We start from the raw sequence: 24,328 nt of genomic DNA, 5'->3' as shown, positions 1-24,328 counted from the left end.
GGCAGAGCAATCTCTCCCCATGCCTGCTGTGAGACATGAGACTGCCAGTCAGCGCACTGGATATGTGGCACAAGTATATAATAAATGGCATGCATACTAAGCTGGAATTATACATTTCCACTCTGTGCTAAAGTGCAAAACATTATTCATCAAGTAAGATGAAAGAATTGCAATGTTAAAGCAAGTCAATATAAAAGCAATACCACTTTCATTGAGAAAGGAGGTACCTCAAAGAGTCTCAACCTCAGACGCTGTTTATTTGTGAGGAGTTTCTGCATCACTGTTCGGTTGGAGCTGGTCTGATATGCTCTGGTGTAAAGCACACTACAGAAGTCAAGTCATTGTAGTTTGAAGGATAAAGACAGCTGTGCCTCCTCTACATTAACTAGTCGAGCCATAAGACATACGAGCCTATGGTTTCCCTGCTTGTTAACTGTCAGTATCGATACTGTGCCTCAGTGATCTTTGACAGAGTCAGTAGACAGTGTCAGTCAATGCTCTTGGTACAGACAGTAGAGGGCCTGGACGGGTCCAATTAAAAGTGTTGAAGCTGCATCTCCAGTCCTGACAAGACACCTATAGAGCCACAGCTCACTGTAACACCCCAGCCTCTCCCCAGGTGGACAACAGGTCTGGAATCAAACACAGAACATGTTCTATATCTCTTCAACAACAGAACAAACCAACCTGAGTCTGACAAAAACAAGAGAGACATATTCAAAACGATGGACAGAAGGAGGGTGGGACAGAGGGAGGGATAGATACAATATGCAGTATTCAATGGTCATGTCTAGCAGTGCGTTAAATATATTAGATGCTCTGTGGATCTGTTATTCCTGTGTCTCTGTGAAAGATGTGTGGGGGGGCTTATGCATTTCATCTGAAGCTTGACAGTGTTATAGTAAGTATTTTTGATCTATACCTGCATATACAGGGAACCCTGCGGCTACTTACTTTAAGAGGATCAGACACAAACGCCTATTCTTCCTGTTCTTCATTGACAAATGCACTTTTATCTTTGCATAGTGAGTCAAGCAGGTATGTGATGTGGCTGTTTTATTGAGCAGCACCTGTCTTTGTGCCCGTGTGTTGTGGCCTGGCCAGGAGGACTGCCTCTTACCATGAGGGATGGGCATATCTGTTGCAGAGAGCGAGAGTGAGAGAGAGAGATCTCTGACTCATCAACACTCAGTGGCCACCCTGTCAGAACCAGAGCAGAGCAGGGCAGACATCAGCTCTCCTCGGAGTGGTGGCACTACCCAGCCCACACTAGAAACACTTAGCTGAGTTACAGTACATGGCAGACAGTCTGAAGCCAGATAAAGACTGGGATGAACAAAGAACACCTGGATGGAAGCCCTCACTCATAGATCTGGCTACAAAGCTCCCGATTGGCTGTGCTAGCCCTTTCATCCTGAGGTCTCCCTGTGATAGGTGGCTCGGGACATGCAGTCAGAGTAGGCAGTGCTTACCATGCGATAAACTCATTAAAACAGTTTTGAAGAGACAAATAAAAAAATGTATTATGCGTATCATGCCTTCCTTTCCATTCATTTAAATCGTTCATGTGCGTGGCCGTTCCTACCGTTCCTAGTCATTGTTAATGGACAGGGTCAGCATAGGCGTCGCTGCTTTTCCTAGCTTGAAGTAGCTTAATTCGTTGCATTGAGCCAATTTCATATTTTGTGCATGCGTGTTGCCTAAACATTTTGTGTGGGTAAACTATACACCTTTGGGCGTGTCTACATAATTTGGCGCTCGCATCCCTTGAAGTGAACAAAGCCAACTAGCAAAAACAACCTGACAAATGGACAATATACTGTACCTCAAACAATTTTCTGCACTGTTTGGAGGGTTTGAAGACTGGAACGTCAACTATAATGAAACTTAAAACCAGACAGAGGCAGCAAACAAAATTAAATGTTATTCATCACATGCTTCGTAAGCAGCATGTGTGGACTAATAGTGAAATGCTTACTTACATACAAGAGCTCTTCAAGAAGTGACTTTATTCATGACAGGCAGCCGCTATCTCCCTCGCTGCTAGCTGTCGGGCAGGCAAACAGAGAATACTGGACTGTCAACTTGTCTGAAACATCATTAACAATTAACTTTTTACTCAGACTTTTACACATCTTGGACATTTACTTTTGCTTCGTGGACGTAATGGGAAGGGGCTTCTCCTGTCATTCAATGAGGGCCCGAGCCTTGGCTTCTACAAGATGGAAGTGACTAACTACAACAATTCTAGATGCGTGGCTGCATGCGGGAAGATTGTGCTCTCCAACCGACGGAGCTGCCTACCTGTGTGCTGTGTGGGAGAACTGTGCTATCAGCTACTGTTTGTGTGTGTGTGACTTTTTGTGTCAGTGTGAAAATGGAACCGAAGGAGGCCTTGTGGACGCGTCTCCTACATGACTGTGGGCCTGCTGTGTCCATGCAGAAAAAAGTAATGGACATGGGGGTTCTGCTGTGACATCTACAACGCTGTGACCAAGAGGTTCACCCTGAAGGACAGGCCAATGGACTTCATTTACAAGTAAAGACATGCCTAAATGCATACTGTTGAATGAACATGAGAATAGAAAACATACCTTTGATGCATTTGATTTATCAACATAGAATTTCCTTTTCAAAAAATGTTTAATGTTGATATGGAAATTTCGTTAGAAACATTTATTTTATAAGTGTGTGTAATATGACTTAAATGTGTGTGTGTGTTTGCGTGCAGTGCATTGGAAGAATTGTAAATCCATTGTGAAAGGTTATGGAGTTTGCATTGTAAACTATTCGGATGAAATGCATTTTAGTGCCACCTATTGGTTGTAACTGTGGAAACTACATCAGTCTATGGCTGAGCTGAGTTGAGCAGTGTGTCATTTTGTCAGATGATATGAAATATTCTGCCATTGGAGGCTATTGTTTGTGTAGCTTGGCTACATTGTTAATTTCATTTAATAGCCAATATCATTATGGTTGTTATAGCTATCTGTTGTATGGAGAACTTGGGCTTTATCAAGGTTTATTTGTAAGTAAATCTGGCTTTGATAATAGCCAGTGCCTACCCAGCCACCGACCTCACCTCACGTCTCTGGGGTGGAGGGAAAGTAGTTGTGGCTTAGCCTTTCTCCTTTTACTCTCTTCTTCTCCCTTCTCTCTTTAGCCTCTCTAAAGCTTGGAATGTGAGCTATGGCATGACTCACCCAGCAGTTTTAATAAACCCAGCCCACAAAGGATTAAACAACAAGCATTAGCCAGCTTTTAAGACACTGAAAACTCCCTAACAATTTACTTTAGGCTCCCAAACATTCAATCACTTCAGCTAAAATAGCATGCTTACAGTAACTACCAAAAAAAGTAATGTCAAGTGGCATAAAGGAATTTGACTCTCACTTCATATGATGTTCTTTCATCTCCTTAGGGTATAGGCCCCCCAGATAAAGCTTTGTGGAGACTATCTCAGTCACCATATTCCATTTGTAACAGACTGAAAGTAGTTAGTCAAAGATATGTGAGCAGGATCTCGCAATTACACTAGAGATCGAAAAATGTATTTGAATGACATGTAAGAGGCGGTAATACTACAAAGGTGCCGAATGGTATTTTTCCCTTTATGCCGGTTATCGAGGAAATGAAAGAGTGTGTCAAACAAATGTGAAGGGTGATCTGAGCTGAACATTTTTTCTGGCACTGTGATGTTTGGTGCTATTGAAGAGACAGAGACACAGAGACACTCCGAGAGATGGATATACACACAGCATTATTTTTTAGAAGGCAATTGAGCTGGCATGCAAATTAATCTCTTTAACAGACTAGAACAGGGTCACTGATCACTGGCAAATCCTTTCAAGTCCTTCTCTTCTCTCTTCTCTTAGATCATTCAGTCATATGCATTTGTACACAAGTCCATTTTATGGCAAATAATGTCCTCATTCCTTTCTTTCATCTCAAGTGATCAGATGTTTAAAACAATCTGCATCTTTATCGATTTCCTTGTTTCATTATTTATGTATGGACAAGGGACCTGTTCAGTCTAATACCGGTTCTCCAATACCCTATTTGCTTTCAGCAGCAGTGAGATTTAATTGGCTATAAAAGCATAGCAATATGACCACAACACAGATTATACCATGTGATTAACACAACCAGTATTCAGCTGATGTAGGCTCTTTTTGCCAGGTGTATAATTACAAAATGTGATCGTCACAGCTCTCACACATTCTGAGGTTGGAACAAAATCATCAACACGGCAAAGAGGGCCCATAAACAAACAGCAATGTGGAACAAGAACAGTGTAAGAGCTTGTGATTAACTCTGGCTAACTATCCAATCTCCTGACTTTGGGGAAGTGAGTTCTGCAGTCTCACACAACTATCTTCAACAACTGTGTTGTATGGATGAATTATATCCACAAATGGTTTGGTTCTGCTCATCAACGTGTTGCTGTGACTCATTCTCCAAGATACAGAAAGGACTTTAAATGTTGGTTAAACATTTTGGGAGAGCTAGTCAAAACACAAAACCCATTTTACAAGAATACACTGTTTGCAGTTTATTAAAACAGGATTTAATTCAATATCATATCATCAGATCTTGAATCACTATTTGTTTTTCAATTACACACAGCAGTTTGACAGCATGTACTGTATCCTCTCTCACGGTTCTGTATCGTGATGAGAATTTGAACAAAACTTCAAATGGACACTTCAGGATTTTGGTAATGATGCTCTTTATCTACTTCCCCAGAGTCAGATTAACTTGTGGATACCATTTTTATGTAATGCTAGCAGATACCGATAGACTTCCAGTCATTGCGTTAGCATTGGTCCGCAAAACTACCTCTAACTTCCTTCATACTGGACACAGAGACATAACATTTTTATCCCTTATCCCTTATCACTAGTTCATCTGACTCCAGGGAAGTAGATAAAGGGCCTCATTGCCAACATCCCCAAGTATCCATTTCAATGTACCATACTTATGATGTCATTATATTGTCCCACAAACAAAGGACGTTGGGGAGAGCCAAAGACTAAAGACTATGGTCTGACTGGGGCACACACCACTCTGCATCAGTCCATCATGACTCCATGTCTGTTATAATGGAGGCCTTCTGAGAGGCGGAGGCGTTTCCTAACAAGCCCTTGTTTGATTGGAGTGTCTCTAGTGTCCCTTTGCAATCACGGACATTGCCTGATCTGTTTACTCTATTGTCTCAGATGAATCCTGGTCTTTCACAAAGAGGAGCTATTGAAAAGTATGTCTTTAGAGACAAAAGGAGTAAGCAATGTATGGACAGTGGTGGTTGTGGCATAGACTATAGGCACATGTTCCAAACTGCACGTATAGTGCCTTCAGAAGTTATTCACACCCCTGGACTTTTTCCACATTTCGTCATGATACAGCCTGAATTTAAATGGATTAAATGTAGATTTATTTTCACTGGCCTACTCACAATACCCCATAATGTCAAAGTGGAATTATGTTTTTAGACATTTTAATTAAATGTCTTGAGTCAATAAGTATTCAACCCCTTTGTTATGGCAAGCCTAAATAAGTTCAGAAGTAAAAATGTGCTTAACGAGTCACCTAATAAGTTGCATGGACTCACTCTGTGTGCAATAGTGTTTTAACATTATTTTTGAATGACTACTGTATTGAATGACTACTGTATCTGTACCCGACACATACAATTATCTGTAAGGAAGCTCAGTCAAACAGTCAAGCACAGATTCAACTTCAAAGACCAGGGAGGTTTTCCAATGCCTCGCAAAGAAGGGCACCTTCTTTAGATGGGTAAAAATAAAAATCAGACGTAGAAAATTCCAATGAGTGAATGGCATGGTGAAGTTATTAATTACACTTTGGATGGTGTATGAATTTACAGTCACTACAAAGATACAAGCGTTCTTCCTAACTCAGTTTCCGGAGAGGAAGGAAACCACTCAGGGATTTCACTATGAGACCAATGGTGACTTTAAAACAGTTACAGAGTTTAATGGCTGTTAGGAGAAGACTGAGGATGGATCAACAACATTGTAGTTACTCCACAATACTAACCTAATTGACAGAGTGAAAAGAAGGAAGCCTGAACAGAATAACAATATTCCAAAACATGCATCTTGTTTGCAACAAGGCACTAAAGTAATACTACAAATAATGTGGCAAAGCAATTAGCGTTTTGTCCTGAATACTAAGTGTAAATGTGTATTAGGGGCAAATCCAATACAACACATTACTGAGTACCTCTCTACATATTTTCAAGCATAATGGTGGCTGCATTATCTAATGGGTATGCTTGTAATCGTTAAGGACTGGGGAGTTTCAGGAAAAAAAGGAACAGAATAGAGCTAAGCACAGGCAAAATCCTAGATAATAAAACCTGGTTCAGTCTACCTTCCACCAGACACTGGAAGATTAATTCACCTTTCAACATGACAAGAACCTAAAACACAAGGCCAAATCTACACTGGAGTTGCTTACCAAGAAGACAGTGAATTTTCCTGAGTGGCCGAGTCCTGAATGGCAAGACCTGAAAATGGTTGTCGCACAATGATCAACAACCAATTTGACATAGCTTGAAGTATTTTTAACAGAATAATGGACATATATTGTACTCTCCAGGTGTGGAAAGTTCTTAGAGACTTACCCAGAAAGACTCACAGCTGTAATCGCTGCCAAGGGTGATTCTACAAGGTATTGACTCAAGGGTGTGAATACTTATGTAAATGAGATATTTCTGTATTTAATTTTCAAAATATTTGCTAAAATGTCTAAAAACATGTTTCACCTTGTCATTTTGGGGTTTTGTGTGTATATATGGGTGGGAGAAAATTATATTTAATCCATTTTTAATTCAGGCGGTAACACAAAATTTTTGGGAATAAGTCAAGGGGTATGAATACTTTCTGAAGGCACTGTATGTGAGGAGCAATGAGAAATACATGTATTTAATCAACAAAAGTTATATTTATTCTATAATAATTTTATGCAAAGTATGCATAAATCCCATCTTAAACAGTAGAGTAGAAGAGGCAGACAACCTTAGAACACAACTGTGTGTGTGTAAATGAATCACACTTGAAACATCGACACCATAATGTAATTACTGGTTGTGCTGTAGTGTGCTCGTTTATCTGTGAAATAAATAAAGTTCTGGAGCATGTCTTTAATAGAAAACAGTAATAGTTTGATTAAAATAGCACAGGGGCTCATTTATTGCAATAATTTGCTAGATCAGACTATTTACTAAAATAGTGATACTATTGATATCAAATGGTGTCTTACAAATGGTGTCTTACAAATAATAATTTCCCCCCCACCACCGTGGTCGCTGCGGCAGTCACTAGTATTCACACAGGATATCAATCAATGCCCTGACATCTTTCATGAAATGAACTAGAGCAGGAAGAAGGGAAGCCCTTGATCAAAGAACCGCATGGTCTACAGGTTTTTCATTTTCAATCTCTCCCATCCCAAGCAAAGGATAGCTCAACTAAAATAATCATTTACATTATGGGAATTTACTTCCTTCTTATACTTTCATGCTTCTTTTTAAATGTATTATTTTAATTACCTCTTAGCCCCCCAGAACTACTGCAGCTACCACTATGAGGAGAGTAGAAATCTTTGATGTTTGATTCTGTGTGAGTGAGTGTGTGTGTGTGTGTGATGAAAGGGGAGAGCTGTGAGGTGGGCGAGTTACTGACTATGCGAGTGTGTCCATACTAACATTTTCCTTCACTAGAAGAATACTTGTTGAATGCTGAGCTATTCTTAACTCAGTCAGGGGAGAAAATGAGTGGGTAACAGAACTGACGCAGAGGATCAGGGAAGACCAGGAAAGGTCCTTGTGTTCACACGACTGCAGTTTTTAACACACAGCAACATTCACATCCACCCATATTAAGATAATAACAGCTACTGAAATAAATGTATTTACGGCACTTAAATCAGATGATGCCTTAGTGTTCTTTAATAATTGACCTACTATGAAGATTCTCTTCAGGATTATTGGCATTTTTAGACCCCAGCAGTCCTGCTGTTGTATCCTTCCCGTCTGCTGTCCTGTGAAGATCTATAATCTACATCACCCTCAACTCTGTCCTGTGAAGATCTATAATCTACATCACCCTCAACTCTGTCCTTTGAAGATCTATAATCTACATCACCCTCAACTCTGTCCTGTGAAGATCTATAATCTACATCACCCTCAACTCTGTCCTGTGAAGATCTATAATCTACATCACCCTCAACTATGTCCTGTGAAGATCTATAATCTACATCACCCTCAACTCTGTCTTGTGAAGATCTATAATCTACATCACCCTCAACTCTGTCCTGTGAAGATCTATAATCTACATCACCCTCAACTCTGTCCTGTGAAGATCTATAATCTACATCAACCTCAACTCTGTCCTGTGAAGATCTATAATCTACATCACCCTCAACTCTGTCCTGTGAAGATCTATAATCTACATCACCCTCAACTCTGTCCTGTGAAGATCTATAATCTACATCCCCCTCAACTCTGTCTTGTGAAGATCTATAATCTACATCAACCTCAACTCTGTCCTGTGAAGATCTATAATCTACATCACCCTCAACTCTGTCCTGTGAAGATCTATAATCTACATCAACCTCAACTCTGTCCTGTGAAGATCTATAATCTACATCACCCTCAACTCTGTCCTGTGAAGATCTATAATCTACATCAACCTCAACTGTCCTGTGAAGATCTATAAACTACATCACCCTCAACTCTGTCCTGTGAAGATCTATAATCTACATCACCCTCAACTCTGTCCTTTGAAGATCTATAATCCACAACAACCTCAACTCTGTCCTGTGAAGATCTATAATCTACATCACCCTCAACTCTGTCCTTTGAAGATCTATAATCTACATCAACCTCAACTCTGTCCTGTGAAGATCTATAATCTACATCAACCTCAACTGTCCTGTGAAGATCTATAATCTACATCACCCTCAACTCTGTCCTTTGAAGATCTATAATCTACATCAACCTCAACTGTCCTGTGAAGATCTATAATCTACATCACCCTCAACTCTGTCCTTTGAAGATCTATAATCTACATCAACCTCAACTGTCCTGTGAAGATCTATAATCTACATCACCCTCAACTCTGTCCTTTGAAGATCTATAATCTACATCAACCTCAACTGTCCTGTGAAAATCTATAATCTACATCACCCTCAACTCTGTCCTTTGAAGATCTATAATCTACATCAACCTCAACTCTGTCCTGTGAAGATCTATAATCTACATCACCCTCAACTCTGTCCTTTGAAGATCTATAATCCACAACAACCTCAACTCTGTCCTGTGAAGATCTATAATCTACATCACCCTCAACTCTGTCCTTTGAAGATCTATAATCTACATCACCCTCAACTCTGTCCTTTGAAGATCTATAATCCACAACAACCTCAACTCTGTCCTTTGAAGATCTATAATCTACATCAACCTCAACTCTGTCCTGTGAAGATCTATAATCTACATCACCCTCAACTCTGTCCTTTGAAGATCTATAATCCACAACAACCTCAACTCTGTCCTTTGAAGATCTATAATCCACAACAACCTCAACTCTGTCCTTTGAAGATCTATAATCCACAACAACCTCAACTCTGTCCTTTGAAGATCTATAATCCACACCACCCTCAGTTCTCTTCTGTCTGGTGCATCTGTCTGGTGCCTCTGCATTATACCTCCCTCCCGTTTTGTCCTTCAAAACAACCCCCAGGCCGTTTCATTTCAGAGAGAAGGTAACAACCCTCAACACTGCTGTCGCTCACACCACAGACAGTTACAACCCAGCACCACGGTAACAACCGCTCACACCACAGACCGTAACAACCCAGCACCACGGTAACAACCGCTCACACCATAGACCGTAACAACCCAGCACCACGGTAACAACCGCTCACACCACAGACAGTTACAACCCAGCACCACGGTAACAACCGCTCACACCACAGAGAGTTACAACTCAGCACCACGGTAACAACCGCTCACACCACAGAGAGTTACAACTCAGCACCACGGTAACAACCGCTCACACCACAGACAGTTACAACTCAGCACCACGGTAACAACCGCTCACACCACAGAGAGTTACAACTCAGCACCACGGTAACAACCGCTCACACCACAGACAGTTACAACCCAGCACCATGGTAACAACCGCTCACACCACAGACAGTTACAACCCAGCACCACGGTAACAACCGCTCACACCACAGACAGTTTCAACTCAGCACCATGGTAACAACCGCTCACACCACAGACAGTTACAACCCAGCACCATGGTAACAACCGCTCACACCACAGACAGTTACAACCCAGCACCATGGTAACAACCGCTCACACCACAGACAGTTACAACCCAGCACCATGGTAACAACTGCTCACACCACAGACAGTTACAACCCAGCACCATGGTAACAACCGCTCACACCACAGACAGTTTCAACTCAGCACCATGGTAACAACCGCTCACACCACAGACAGTTACAACCCAGCACCACGGTAACAACCGCTCACACCACAGACAGTTACAACCCAGCACCATGGTAACAACCGCTCACACCACAGACAGTTACAACCCAGCACCATGGTAACAACCGCTCACACCACAGACAGTTTCAACTCAGCACCATGGTAACAACCGCTCACAACACAGACAGTTACAACTCAGCACCATGGTAACAACCGCTCACACCACAGACAGTTCCAACTCAGCACCATGGTAACAACCGCTCACACCACAGACAGTTACAACCCAGCACCATGGTAACAACTGCTCACACCACAGATAGTTACAACCCAGCACCATGGTAACAACCGCTCACACCACAGACAGTTTCAACTCAGCACCATGGTAACAACCGCTCACACCACAGATAGTTACAACCCAGCACCATGGTAACAACCGCTCACACCACAGACAGTTTCAACTCAGCACCATGGTAACAACCGCTCACACCACAGACAGTTACAACCCAGCACCATGGTAACAACCGCTCACACCACAGATAGTTACAACCCAGCACCATGGTAACAACCGCTCACACCACAGACAGTTACAACCCAGCACCATGGTAACAACCGCTCACACCACAGACAGTTACAACCCAGCACCATGGTAACAACCGCTCACACCACAGACAGTTACAACCCAGCACCATGGTAACAACCGCTCACACCACAGACAGTTACAACCCAGCACCATGGTAACAACCGCTCACACCACAGACAGTTACAACCCAGCATTAACGTTGAAAATAATGACCAGTTGGATTACTAGCAGATGCTCATGTCCCCTGAAATTAAATTACAATCAGAAAGTGTTATCATCATAGCCTGTGTCACTAAGGGTGGAAGGTCTTACATCTATTATCATGAACATATTGGCATACGTCTTGGTCCTTATGGCATCATGACAAACAATGATGTGGACCAACAAACAAAAATTAGATGATTGCATTGTTGATTGCATTGTCATGAGTAAAAATGAAACATTTTGACAGCAGTGTTGTCGTGCAATTTATCGGCTGAAATCACTTGAATAGTATCACCTATTTCACTCAGTATATTATAACTGTCCTCAAAATGGCGGCACAGGAAAATGGTTTATCTGTGATTATATTAAACCTACATACTGAGATGTCAACAAATTCATGTGAATTAAGGATTCATCAACGAGGAGCTGCGTTCTATGGAAATGATGAACGACGAGGAAGGAGTGGAACTGACCTTTCACAGAGTTGCATTATTTTCCAGAGAACGCATAGAGCCCCGAGTTGGTTATCCCTTTTATACCATGGATATAATTGAACACATTTGCCGCTAGAAATGTGTTCATTTGCCGGTAGAAATGTGTTCAATATCCACTGTCTGAAGTAGCTAGCAGATTTACGAGCTAGCTACAGTAGTTGCCGTGGTAACCCAACAAACAGACTTGCTAGTTTAGCTAATCAAACCATCATTCCTAGCTTGCCATTATGAAAACCACATTCAATAATGTTTTCAATTAGACTTTTTCTTTCAAAAGCAACTCAAACATAGAACATGTAAGAATGAATGATAGCCATTGAATTGTACCGTGCTCTAGGGTGCCCCTTCAAGCCAATCAGGAACAAATATTCAACAATGCCATGGTAGTCCTTATAAGTTGTCATGAGGACACAATGAAGGAGCACTCTGCATCATAGTTATGGAATGACACTTAAACACTAATACTTTATTTGAAGTGTTGTCTATGGCACATTATACCATGACATTGTTGAATACTCATTTCTGATTGGCTTGAAAGGCATTCTAGAGCATGCATTATTTCCCTATAACGCACGTTATTCATGGTTTGCACGTTTCATCACAATAATGTTTGGAATGTTCGTTTTAGGACTGATGCCCAGCTGAGCATTGTACTCAATGCAGTCTCAATAGGTGCTGATGAAGATTTTATCTGAAGTGCATTACTGTGGCTTGGAAACACGATGACATTTCAAAAGGAGGCAAATAATTAGTAGGACAAGCTTGTGTCATCATTGCAATGTTGCCAGATTGACTTTAGATGCAGTATAACTTTACCTAGCTCCCATAGAGTATATCAGATGACAAGTAAGAGACCAGGAAACCAATCAGAGTCAAGGACTGGAACTGAGTGCCCTACTGTAAAGAAAGGATAATGGTACATTTCACTGTAACATGATAGAAGTATTCATGAATCTATTTACAGCACTTATAGAGAATAATGTTAACATGCCTTATCACACTTACTTTAAATGATTTAGAAACCTGGATGCCCATATGCATCTTTAATAGAGCTAGAATAGAACATACTGTACTGTATGTACAGATAATGGGCATCCCAAAACAATTATACTATTTCGTTTGTCCTAAACCATAATTAATAGTGTAAGTTGGATCGTCAGTAATCAGCCTACCTCAGGAGCAGCTGTAACTGTTCCAAAATTGAAATCTATAAAAATTCCTAATTATCGCAAAACCATTTTTTAAAAAGGGAACTGTCTATAGTAAGTATAAATTCAATCATTTGCTAATGAGAAGAAGACATTTGGTACAGATCTGCTATCTTAATTTGATCGCTCTGTTGGCGCAGAGAATTTTCCAGTGCAGCAGGGTGTATTCAAGGTTTAGTGTATTCAAGGTTTAACAAGACTTCTAAAGTTTGTAATTTCCACTTTAAAAAGTCAGACTTGATTTGCCCTAACAAAAAACTGGAAATACTAACTTGTTGTGTACTTGAGTTTTTTTTAAACTTCAAAGTTTGTCATTTCCACTTTGAAATATAAGACTTGAGTTGCTCAAAGGAAAATGTACCAACCCCTACAAAAATGTCCATTAATTATAATCCACATAATAATTCACATTTCATGTTGCTGCAGGATTATTTTCCTGCTGTGAGAAAAAGGGTCAAATTAAGATAGCAGATCTCTATTTTTGGTTCTTGCCGTTCACTGCCCTAGGCTCCCTTAGTGAGAGGGTAAAGGAGTACCACCAGGCAACGTAATCAATGAGGGGGAGTGTTCCAGTGTTGCATTTCAACAGAAAGTGCTCTAACAATTGAAATGGGTAAGAACAACATATAACATTAAAGAATTTCAGTGGAATGCACCCAGGGCCCAAGTGAAGTGTGTAAACACAAACCACCCATTGGCCAAATCAAGTAAAGGTGGTACTGTAGCTGCAGTGGTTCTGTCCACTCAACACTGACATCAGTAGACCTAGATAACCCATCATCAACGACTAGTAAAGGGAGAGGGGAGCTGTGAATGTGACAGTCTACCTGGGCTATTTGGTTAATGTAGTCCCTGAGCACCCAACTAATTGCAGTTACATCAAAGAGCTATGGTAGCAGAGGAGGGTGGTGGGGGAAGCTATAGGAGGACAGGCTCATTGTAATAGTTGGAATTGAATCAATGCAACGGAGTCAAAAAAAAGTTGTTTCCATGTGTTTGATGTATTTGGTACCGTTCCATTGATTCCATTCCAGCCATTACAATGAGCCTGTCCTCCTATAGCTCCACCCACCAGCCTCCTCTGTGTGGTAGCTACTCCTCTGACTTGCTAACCGTGATTGGACAGGCATGGAAAGCAATCATCAACATGCATGAGCGCGGGCCTGGCTGAACAAACAGGGACAGGCATGGGCTAATGCGCTCGTCAAACAGCAGGCTTTCATCTGTGCATTGAGCATTGAGTATTAGGGGGTTGAGAGGCACCTCTCTACATAGTAATGGGGGGGAGCACCGGACTCACACAAGTCTGGAGAAGATGCTTCTGAGTAACAGGCACACGAGGCACTAAAGCCATGCTGGAAAAAAGGTAACAAGCACACATCAACAACGTTACTTAAGGACAGATGGCCAGACAGAGGCGTGGAGCAGAGAGAGGACGTGACCTGCATCCAGATTGCCTTGATGCTTGACAACAACGCTGGAGAGTCAATGCTTTCACATCCTGGAAAAGCCTCAAAGTCTGCATGTTTTTGTATTGACAGTATCTACAGATGTAGGATCTTAATTTGATCACTCTTTTGTTGCTGAGAATTATCCTGCACACTGGAAATACTAACCTGTTGTGTGTTTGAGTTTTTAAAATGCTTCTAAAGTTTGTCATTTCCACTTTGAAATATAAGACCTGAGTTGCCCAAAGGAAAATGTATCAACCCCTACAAAAATGTCCATTAATTATAATCCACATAATAATTCACATGTTCTGTTGCTGTAGGATTATTTTCCTGCTGTAGCAAACTCGCTCAAATTAAGATGCTACATCTGTATTGACAGTGCCTATTTACAGTACCTTTTGTTAGGGGGCTTTAGGGGAATACATTTCGCACCAGTAAATATCCAGTACGGTTCCACAAGTAACATGGCATTTCCTGTCACATTGTTCATAGTGTTAGGGGGCTTCTTGTTGTTTGACAAAAACACACTAAGCCTACTGCTGCCCACCCAGTCAGACTCACATCATTAGGTAGGTAGGTAGGTAGGTAGGTAGGTAGGTAGGTAGGTAGGTAGGTAGGTAGGTGTGTGTTAGTGAGTGAGAGAAAGAAAAAGACAATTAGAGAGTGCTGTTTCTTGATCTGAGAGGATGAATCCCAGGTAAAATTATACCCCACTCTATTCCCCTCTCTTCCCTTCCCTTCCTCGCCCTAACCACACACAGTGAAGCCCACTAGCTAAATATAGAGCACTTGAATTTGGAATAAAACAGCGAAGAGCAGTGTGGGTTGAAGCCACATGTAGAATGACACAGAGAGCACTGGGAAATTCCCAATCATAGAGTATTCAGACCTATGCAGAGGTTATCAGCTATTGCTTTGCTTTGATTAAACCTTTTTTTATTAGTAGGCTCTATTTTATTGAACCGGTGTCATAGTATCGCTCTGTAAAAGGCAAGCTGTCGTATAGTGGGATTGTGACAGATATGGCTGTAATAGCACAGATGTAATTCGTCAAATGTTCAGCTCTTTTACAACTCTCCGACCTGCTATTGCAAGATAAGGGCACTAGAACATGCATTAGATGGTTTCTAATAGGAGATGAATGGGAGTCTTACATTCTACCAGACACTCTTATCCAGAGCCACTTATAGTAGTTATACTTTTTCGTACTGGTGGGAATCGAACCCACAACCCTGACGTTGCAAGCACCATGCTCTACCAACTGAGCCACACGGGGTATAGATGTCAGAAGGCGGAAGCTGGATAAAGATATATAACAGTGAGCAGTGTTCTCAGAGACAGCTGTTTTGTTGGTTCGATTATAGTACAGAGACACATTTGGAATTTGGATGGAGGACAAGTCAATACTTAACCTCCCCGCTGAGAGAGGATCAATAGGGAATTCATCTAGACTAATCTTAACTAAGCAAGTCAGCGCATGGATCGCAGCTTGATGTGTTTCCTGTCTTAGAATGAATCAACATGACAATACATCCAGCAAAATAATCCAATCAGAAGAAAAAATTGATTTTGTAATTTGACTAGTTTAGGATATTTTGCAAGGCTTATCCCACGGCTTACTGAATGAACACTATGGTAATAAGAACATTTTGAGAAAATTCTGTGCAATGGCTTTGTTCTGTGCATATTCCATTCAAAATGCATTGTGAGGGACACAATCCCCACAATGGTCCAGTGAATCCACAGTGTTATATGTGTAAGCACAGATCTCTGAAGGAACATGGACTGATGGGGGTGATAATTCCACCCTTTACATTCATATGTACTCCTAGTCCATACAGAATACACAGAGGGTTTTATAGCATCAAAAACTACTGACCGACTAAACAGCATGGGCTATTGGGCTGTTCTCTGGATGCGGTAGGCAGTCAGCACCATGGGAAAGGGCAACCGAGAGTGATGAGCACATGAAAGAGTTCAGCGATGCAGAGAGGCTTCGGCTGGTCCACACACAGGCACAGTTAACGAGGGATCCATCACACAACGTCACATCACCCACTGTCCTCACAAACACCACAGCCCTGATCCTGTCAGTTTCACTGTCCTCACAAACACTACAGCCCTGGTCCTGTCAGTATCACTGTCCTCACAAACACCACAGCCCTGATCCTGTCAGTTTCACTGTCCTCACAAACACTACAGCCCTGGTCCTGTCAGTTTCACTGTCCTCACAAACACTACAGCCCTGGTCCTGTCAGTATCACTGTCCTCACAAACACCACAGCCCTGGTCCTGTCAGTTTCACTGTCCTCACAAACACTACAGCCCTGATCCTGTCAGTACCACTGTCCTCACAAACACTACAGCCCTGGTCCTGTCAGTTTCACTGTCCTCACAAACACTACAGCCCTGATCCTGTCAGTACCACTGTCCTCACAAACACTACAGCCCTGATCCTGTCAGTACCACTGTCCTCACAAACACTACAGCCCTGGTCCTGTCAGTTTCACTGTCCTCACAAACACTACAGCCCTGATCCTGTCAGTACCACTGTCCTCACAAACACTACAGCCCTGGTCCTGTCAGTATCACTGTCCTCACAAACACTACAGCCCTGGTCCTGTCAGTTTCACTGTCCTCACAAACACTACAGCCCTGGTCCTGTCAGTTTCACTGTCCTCACAAACACTACAGCCCTGGTCCTGTCAGTTTCACTGTCCTCACAAACACTACAGCCCTGATCCTGTCAGTATCACTGTCCTCACAAACACCACAGCCCTGGTCCTGTCAGTTTCACTGTCCTCACAAACACTACAGCCCTGATCCTGTCAGTACCACTGTCCTCACAAACACTACAGCCCTGGTCCTGTCAGTTTCACTGTCCTCACAAACACCACAGCCCTGATCCTGTCAGTATCACTGTCCTCACAAACACCACAGCCCTGGTCCTGTCAGTTTCACTGTCCTCACAAACACTACAGCCCTGATCCTGTCAGTATCACTGTCCTTAAAAACAGTACAGCCCTGGTCATGTCAGTATCACTGTCCTCACAAACACTACAGCCCTGATCCTGTCAGTATCACTGTCCTCACAAACATTACAGCCCTGATCCTGTCAGTATCACTGTCCTCACAAACACTACAGCCCTGGTCCTGTCAGTTTCACTGTTCTCACAAACACCACAGCCTTGCCAGCAACCTCCTACCTGAACCAACCCATACCACTAAACCAACCCATACCACTAAACCATACCACTAAACCAACCCATACCACTAAACCAACCCATACCACTAAACCAACCCATACTGCTAAATCAAACCATACCGCTAAACCAAGCCATACCGCTAAACCAACCCATACCACTAAACCCAACCCAACCATACCACTAAACCCAACCATACCACTAAACCCAACCATACCACTAAACCCAACCATACAACTAAACCAACCCATACCGCTAAACCCAACCCATACCACTAAACCCAACCCATATCACTAAACCCAACCATACCACTAAACCAACCCATACTGCTAAACCAACCCATACTGCTAAACCAAACCATACCGCTAAACCAAACTATACCGCTAAACCAACCCATACCGCTAAACCAACCCATACCACTAAACCCAACCCATACCACTAAACCCAACCCAACCATACCACTAAACCCAACCATACCACTAAACCCAACCATACCACTAAACCCAACCCATAACACTAAACCCAACCATACCACTAAACCCAACCATACCACTAAACCCAACCATACCACTAAACCCAACCATACCACTAAACCCAACCCATACAATTAAACCCAACCCATACCATTAAACCAACCCATACCACTAAACCAACCCATACCACTAAACCAACCCATACCACTAAACCAACCCATACCACTAAACCATACCGCTAAACCAACCCATACCGCTAAACCAAACCATACCACTAAACCAAACCATACCACTAAACCAACCCATACCACTAAACCAACCCATACCACTAAACCCAACCCATATCACTAAACCCAACCCATACCACTAAACCAACCCATACCACTAAACCCAACCCATACCACTAAACCAACCCATACCACTAAACCAACCCATACCACTAAACCAAACCCATACCACTAAACCCAACCATACCACTAAACCCAACCATACAATTAAACCCAACCCATACCACTAAACAAACCCATACCACTAAACCCAACCCATACCACTAAACCCAACCATACCACTAAACCCAACCATACCACTAAACCCAACCATACAATTAAACCCAACCCATACCACTAAACCAACCCATACCACTAAACCAACCCATACAACTAAACCCAACCCATACCACTAAACCAACCCATACCACTAAACCAACCCATACCACTAAACCAACCCATACTACTAAACCATACCACTAAACCAACCCATATCACTAAACCCAACCCATACAACTAAACCCAACCCATACCACTAAACCAACCCATACCACTAAACCCAACACATACCACTAAACCAACACATACTACTAAACCAACACATATCACTGAGTAGAATAAGTACCAAGAGGGACTTCAGTTACAGCACCAGAGTAAAGACAAGTCAGCCTGTGTTATTGGCCAACAACCTCTACTACATCTTAAGCCAAACCAACTCCTCCACTAACTGTGTGGACATGGACCAGACTCAGGAGACACCAGAGTGTGAAGAGTGTAAGAGCCCTTACCATGGCCTCCTCGGGTGAGGAAAGGCATCCTGTTGATGGCGATGGGCACTGTGCCATGCTTATTGTGGAAATGGTGGACATGGTGCGTGGTGCTTAGACTGGAAGACACGCGGGCCGTCCCTGCCTGGGTGGGGAGTGCAGCTAGCAGGGCCAATAACAAGACCAGCCTCCACCAACACCCCAGGCCTAGGCCTGTCCAGCCTGACCCCTGGCCCAGCCCAGGGCCCCCTGCTGGGAGTCTGCTCCCCAACACCATCACCTCCAGATGGGCACAGGAGCCCCCCAGGGCTTCCCTCAGTCCCACCCCACGAAGACAGGACATCTCAGCGGGCCGGCAAGCCCGTCACCTCCATAATCCTGGGGACCGGGTAATGTTAAGTTGGAGGATAGGACCAGATCTCTCCTTAGTTATGGCTGGGGGAAAACAACTTCTGACCACGCAGGTTTTCCAGGATGTGAAACAAAGACAAAATCCAGTTATTGTCTCTTATGATGAAATCCCAGTCAGAATCCTATTTTTGTTTGTTCAAAACATGTTGAGATATCTAGAGATGTTTGTTGGACTGAGGACTAAATACCTTGGAGTGGTGTGCAATCATCCTGAGATAAAGTCTTTAAAAAGTCAGCATCCAGGCACCAAAATGGATATCAAAAGTATTTAGTTGACACAATGCTAAATCCACGAGTAATTTAGAACCATACATTTCAATTATGATATTGAAGTATAACAAAGCAGAGGGGGCTTCAGGTGCCGGTATCACTGGGAGGAGGCTCTTCTCTCTCACCCACAGGTAGGGCTGGAGGGCAGTGGAGAGACTACTACCCCCTAAGATGAAAGCCTCTACACTGCAGAGAAGCAGATAAGACACCTCCCCACGGGAAACAGGATGATTTCATTAAGAAGGAGAAAAAAAGATCCAAGCTGATGGAGGGACATGCAGAATCCAGCGCTATCGTTTCCCTCTAGCTGGAGGAGAGTGAGGGAGGGAGGAGGGATATCTGCAGCGGCGAGGTAAAAGAGAAAAATCCTGAAGATAAATAAATAAATATTCCAGCGACTCCTCACACGCTCACACAGACGCACCAAACCCCTTTGAATGGTCACTTCTGTTTTGGTAACAGCCCCACTTTAAACCCACTAGATGAGGGATAGCAGTGAGTGCTCCAGAAGCAGCATCCTTGCCCCTCTCACCCTCCTCCTACTGCCCAGTCTCACGCAGTGAAGACTACTGCTGCATTCCCTTCCCTCACTACTGCTGCATTCCCTTCCCTCTCCTGCTTGTTTCTCCAAATCTATTTGCGTCCTGATGATGTTTAACCGGACAATTCCATGCGTCTGGATGTGGATGATGGCAGTAAATTCCCTCCTGCGGAGACAGTGTGGATGACTGAGAAGACGTTGACTGTTGAGACAGTGTGGATGACTGAGAAGACGTTGACTCTGGCTGCTGTCACTGTGAAATTCATGCTAATTAAAACTGGAGCAGCGGCTTGAGCATCGACTCCCTGAATCCTGGTTGGCTGAAATCCCAGGACAGCCTGGACTCCATACACACATCAAAAATAACAGTCACTGGTCACTACGGTCTCAACGACGAGGAAGCAAAGCACAGCACTCTTCTGAAGCATAGTCAGACACTGTGATAGAGCGAGGCACAGCGTGTGCCGGTGTGTGTGTGTGCAAGCGAGATAGAGAGAGAGAGAGAAGCAGAGAGAGCAACAGAGAGAGAGAAAGAAAGAGAGAGACAAAGAGGGGTGAGTGAGGGAGAGAGAAAGAAAGAGAGAGACAAAGAGGGGTGAGTAAGGGAGAGAGAAAGAAAGAGAGAGACAAAGAGGGGTGGGTGAGGGAGAGAGATAGAGAGAAAGAGACAAAGAGGGGTGGGTGAGGGAGAGAGAAAGAAAGAGAGAGAAGCAGCAGCAAGAGAGAGAGAGAGAGAGAGAGAGAGAGAGAGAGAGAGAGAGAGAGAGAGAGAGAGAGAGAGAGAGAGCGAGAGAGAGAGAGAGAGAGAGAGAGAACAGCAGCAGCGAGAGAGAGAGAGAGAGAGAGAGAGAGAGAGAGAGAGAGAGAGAGAGAGAGAGAGAGAGAGAGAGAGAGAGAGAGAGAGAGAGAGAGAGAGAGAGAGAGAGAGAGAGAGAGAGAGAGAGAGAGAGAGAGAGAGGGAGAGAGAGAGAGACAGAGAGAGAGGGAGAGAGAGACAGAGAGAGAGGGAGAGGGAGAGAGAGACAGAGAGAGAGGGAGAGAGAGACAGAGAGAGAGGGAGAGAGAGACAGAGAGAGAGGGAGAGGGAGAGAGAGAAAGAGAGAGAGAGAGAGAGACAGAGAGAGAGAGGGAGAGAGAGACAGAGAGAGACAGAGAGAGACAGAGAGAGAGGGAGAGAGAGACAGAGAGAGACAGAGAGAGACAGAGAGAGACAGAGAGACAGAGAGACAGAGAGACAGAGAGAGAGAGAGAGAGAGAGAGAGAGAGAGAGAGAGAGAGAGAGAGAGAGAGAGAGAGAGAGAGAGAGAGAGAGAGAGAGAGAGAGAGAGAGAGAGAGAGAGAGAGAGAGGGAGAGAGAGAGGGAGAGAGGGAGAGAGAGACAGAGAGAGAGGGAGAGAGAGAGAGACAGAGAGAGAGAGGGAGAGAGAGAGGGAGAGAGAGAGGGAGAGAGAGACAGAGGGGGTGGGTGAGGGAGAGCAGGCATCAACAATGCAAAGAAACACAGAGGCCAGAAAATGGGTTGTGTGAGAATAAATACACATCCCAGGTTACTGATTCACAGCCAATGTACAGTACAGGCAGAAACCCAGCAATAGAAAAGCAGGATGATGCTGCAGAGGAAGAAACCGATTCAGCTCAACTGTCAAAACTGCTACATCAGGAGAACAGAGGTGCCTGTCTCTGTGGTGGTGTACCTGGGAAAAATAGGCTTTGGAATGATACCACAGGGAGAGGAGAGAGCTAAAGATAGCTAGCAATACATTCAGACACAGATCTGCTATCTTTGATCACTCTGTTGTCTCAGAGTGTATTCAAGGTTTAAAAAGGCTTTTAAAGTTTGTAATTTCCACTTAAGATTTCTGACTTGATTTGCCCTAACTTCATGTTGCTGCAGTATTATTTTCCTGCTGTGAGAAACAAATTAAGATCTGTACCAGATGCAGACAATATCCCCCATTACCAAGAAAACTATGGTTGGTCCCTGATTCTACTGAATTATTTAGTTCCAGTCAAAATTCTGTGACAAGCGTAGCCCTCTCTCTTTCTCTCTGGCATCGCCACATGTAGCCACCCCGAAGAGTGCTCTCACCCTTTCCTCCTCTCCCTCAGCCCTCTCTAGTCATTTCTGGTATGTGTAGCACTGTACTTATGCTGAACTTAAGAGAGTGTGGGGGAGGAGAGAGAGAGAGAGAGAGAGAGAGAGAGAGAGAGAGAGAGAGAGAGAGAGAGAGAGAGAGAGAGAGAGAGAGAGAGAGAGAGAGAGAGAGAGAGAGAGAGAGAGAGAGAGAGAGAGAGAGAGAGAGAGAGAGAGAGAGAGAGAAAGAGAGCAAGAGAGCAAGAGAGAAGCAGAACTGTAGCTATATCAGATAAATCATGGTCGATAGAGATCTCAGCTGGGATTGCCTGGCCAGTTAAAAGGACACGCATGAAAAAAGGAGAACAGAGCAGAGCCAGCACCACCTCTCATGGTGACAGGAAGGTAGAGGCAGGCCATTACTCAGGCAGAGAGAGGGGAGGCAAGAGAGAGAGAGACAGAGTGAAGGGGAGAAAGAGAGAGGAGAGGGAGGGAGAGAGAGAGCGAGGGGGAGGCTGAAAAGGGCTGGAGAGGGGACAGGGCTGGAGAGGGGAGAGGGCAGAGGGATGGAGAGGGCTGGAGAGGGGAGAGGACTGGAGACTGGTTGGAGAGGGCAGAGGGCTGGAGAGGCTTTGAGAGGGGAGTGGACTGGAGAGGACTGGAGAGGGCTGGAGAGGACTGGAGAGAACAGGGCTGGAGAGGACTGGAGAGGGCAGAGGTCTGGAGAGGGGAGAGGGCTGGATAGGGATGGAGAGGGCAGGAGAGGCCTGGAGAGGGGAGAGGGCTGGGGATGGTAGGAGAGGGGAGAGGGCCGGAGAGAACTGGAGAGGACTGGAGGGCTGGAGAGGGCTGGAGAGGGCTGGAGAGGACTGGAGAGAACAGGCCTGGAGAGGGCAGAGGGCTGGAGAGGGGAGAGGGATGGAGAGGGCTGGAGAGGGGAGAGGACTGGAGAGGGTAGAGACAGCTTGGGAGGGGAGAGGACTGGAGAGGGCAGAGACAGCTGGGGAGGGGAGAGGACTGGAGAGGTCAGAGACAGCTGGGGAGGGGAGAGAGCTGGAGACAGCTTGGGAGGGGAGAGGGATGGAGACGGCAGAGACAGCTGGGGAGGGGAGAGGACTGGAGAGGGCAGAGACAGCTGGGGAGGGGAGAGGACTGGAGAGGGCAGAGACAGCTGGGGAGGGGAGAGGACTGGAGAGGTCAGAGACAGCTGGGGAGGGGAGAGGGCTGGAGAGGGCAGAGACAGCTGGGGAGGGGAGAGGACTGGAGAGGGCAGAGACAGCTGGGGAGGGGAGAGGACTGGAGAGGGCAGAGACAGCTGGGGAGGGGAGAGGACTGGAGAGGGCAGAGACAGCTGGGGAGGGGAGAGGACTGGAGAGGGCAGAGACAGCTGGGGAGGGGAGAGGACTGGAGAGGGCAGAGACAGCTGGGGAGGGGAGAGGACTGGAGAGGGCAGAGACAGCTGGGGAGGGGAGAGGGCTGGAGAGGGCAGAGACAGCTGGGGAGGGGAGAGGACTGGAGAGGGCAGAGACAGCTGGGGAGGGGAGAGGACTGGAGAGGACTGTAGAGGGAAGAGGGCTGGATGGGGCTGGAATGGGCTGGAGTGGGCTGTAGAGGGAAGAGGGCTGAATGGGGTTGGAGAGGGCTGGAGTGGGCTGTAGAGGGAAGAGGGCTGAATGGGGCTGGAGAGGGCTGGAGTGGGCTGTAGAGGGAAGAGGGCTGAATGGGGCTGGAGAGGGCTGGAGTGGGCTGTAGAGGGAAGAGGGCTGAATGGGGCTGGAGAGGGCTGGAGTGGGCTGTAGAGGGAAGAGGGCTGAATGGGGCTGGAGAGGGCTGGAGTGGGCTGTAGAGGGAAGAGGGCTGAATG

At 44.6% G+C, this 24,328-nt stretch overlaps 1 protein-coding gene across 6 annotated transcripts in view; it reads right to left on the bottom strand.

The window, feature by feature from the left end:
• Positions 1-24,328, bottom strand: part of nrxn2a (neurexin 2a) — a 307,444-nt gene that overhangs the window by 72,854 nt on the left and 210,262 nt on the right. Inside the window, exon 1 of one of the 6 annotated variants that reach the window (XM_071364602.1) lies at positions 19,190-21,056. The exons of the other annotated variants lie outside the window; for them this stretch is intronic. Within the exon in view, the coding sequence (XP_071220703.1) occupies positions 19,190-19,511 (322 nt within the window). The 5' untranslated portion in view covers positions 19,512-21,056. Of the gene's footprint in view, positions 1-19,189; positions 21,057-24,328 lie in introns of those variants that run through there. 6 annotated transcript variants of the gene reach the window in all.

The sequence above is a fragment of the Salvelinus alpinus genome, chromosome 24 (genome assembly GCF_045679555.1).
Source record: "Salvelinus alpinus chromosome 24, SLU_Salpinus.1, whole genome shotgun sequence".
NCBI lineage: Eukaryota > Metazoa > Chordata > Actinopteri > Salmoniformes > Salmonidae > Salvelinus > Salvelinus alpinus.
The sequence above is the reverse complement of the archived record's forward strand: the minus strand, read 5'-3'. Positions and strand labels throughout refer to the sequence as shown.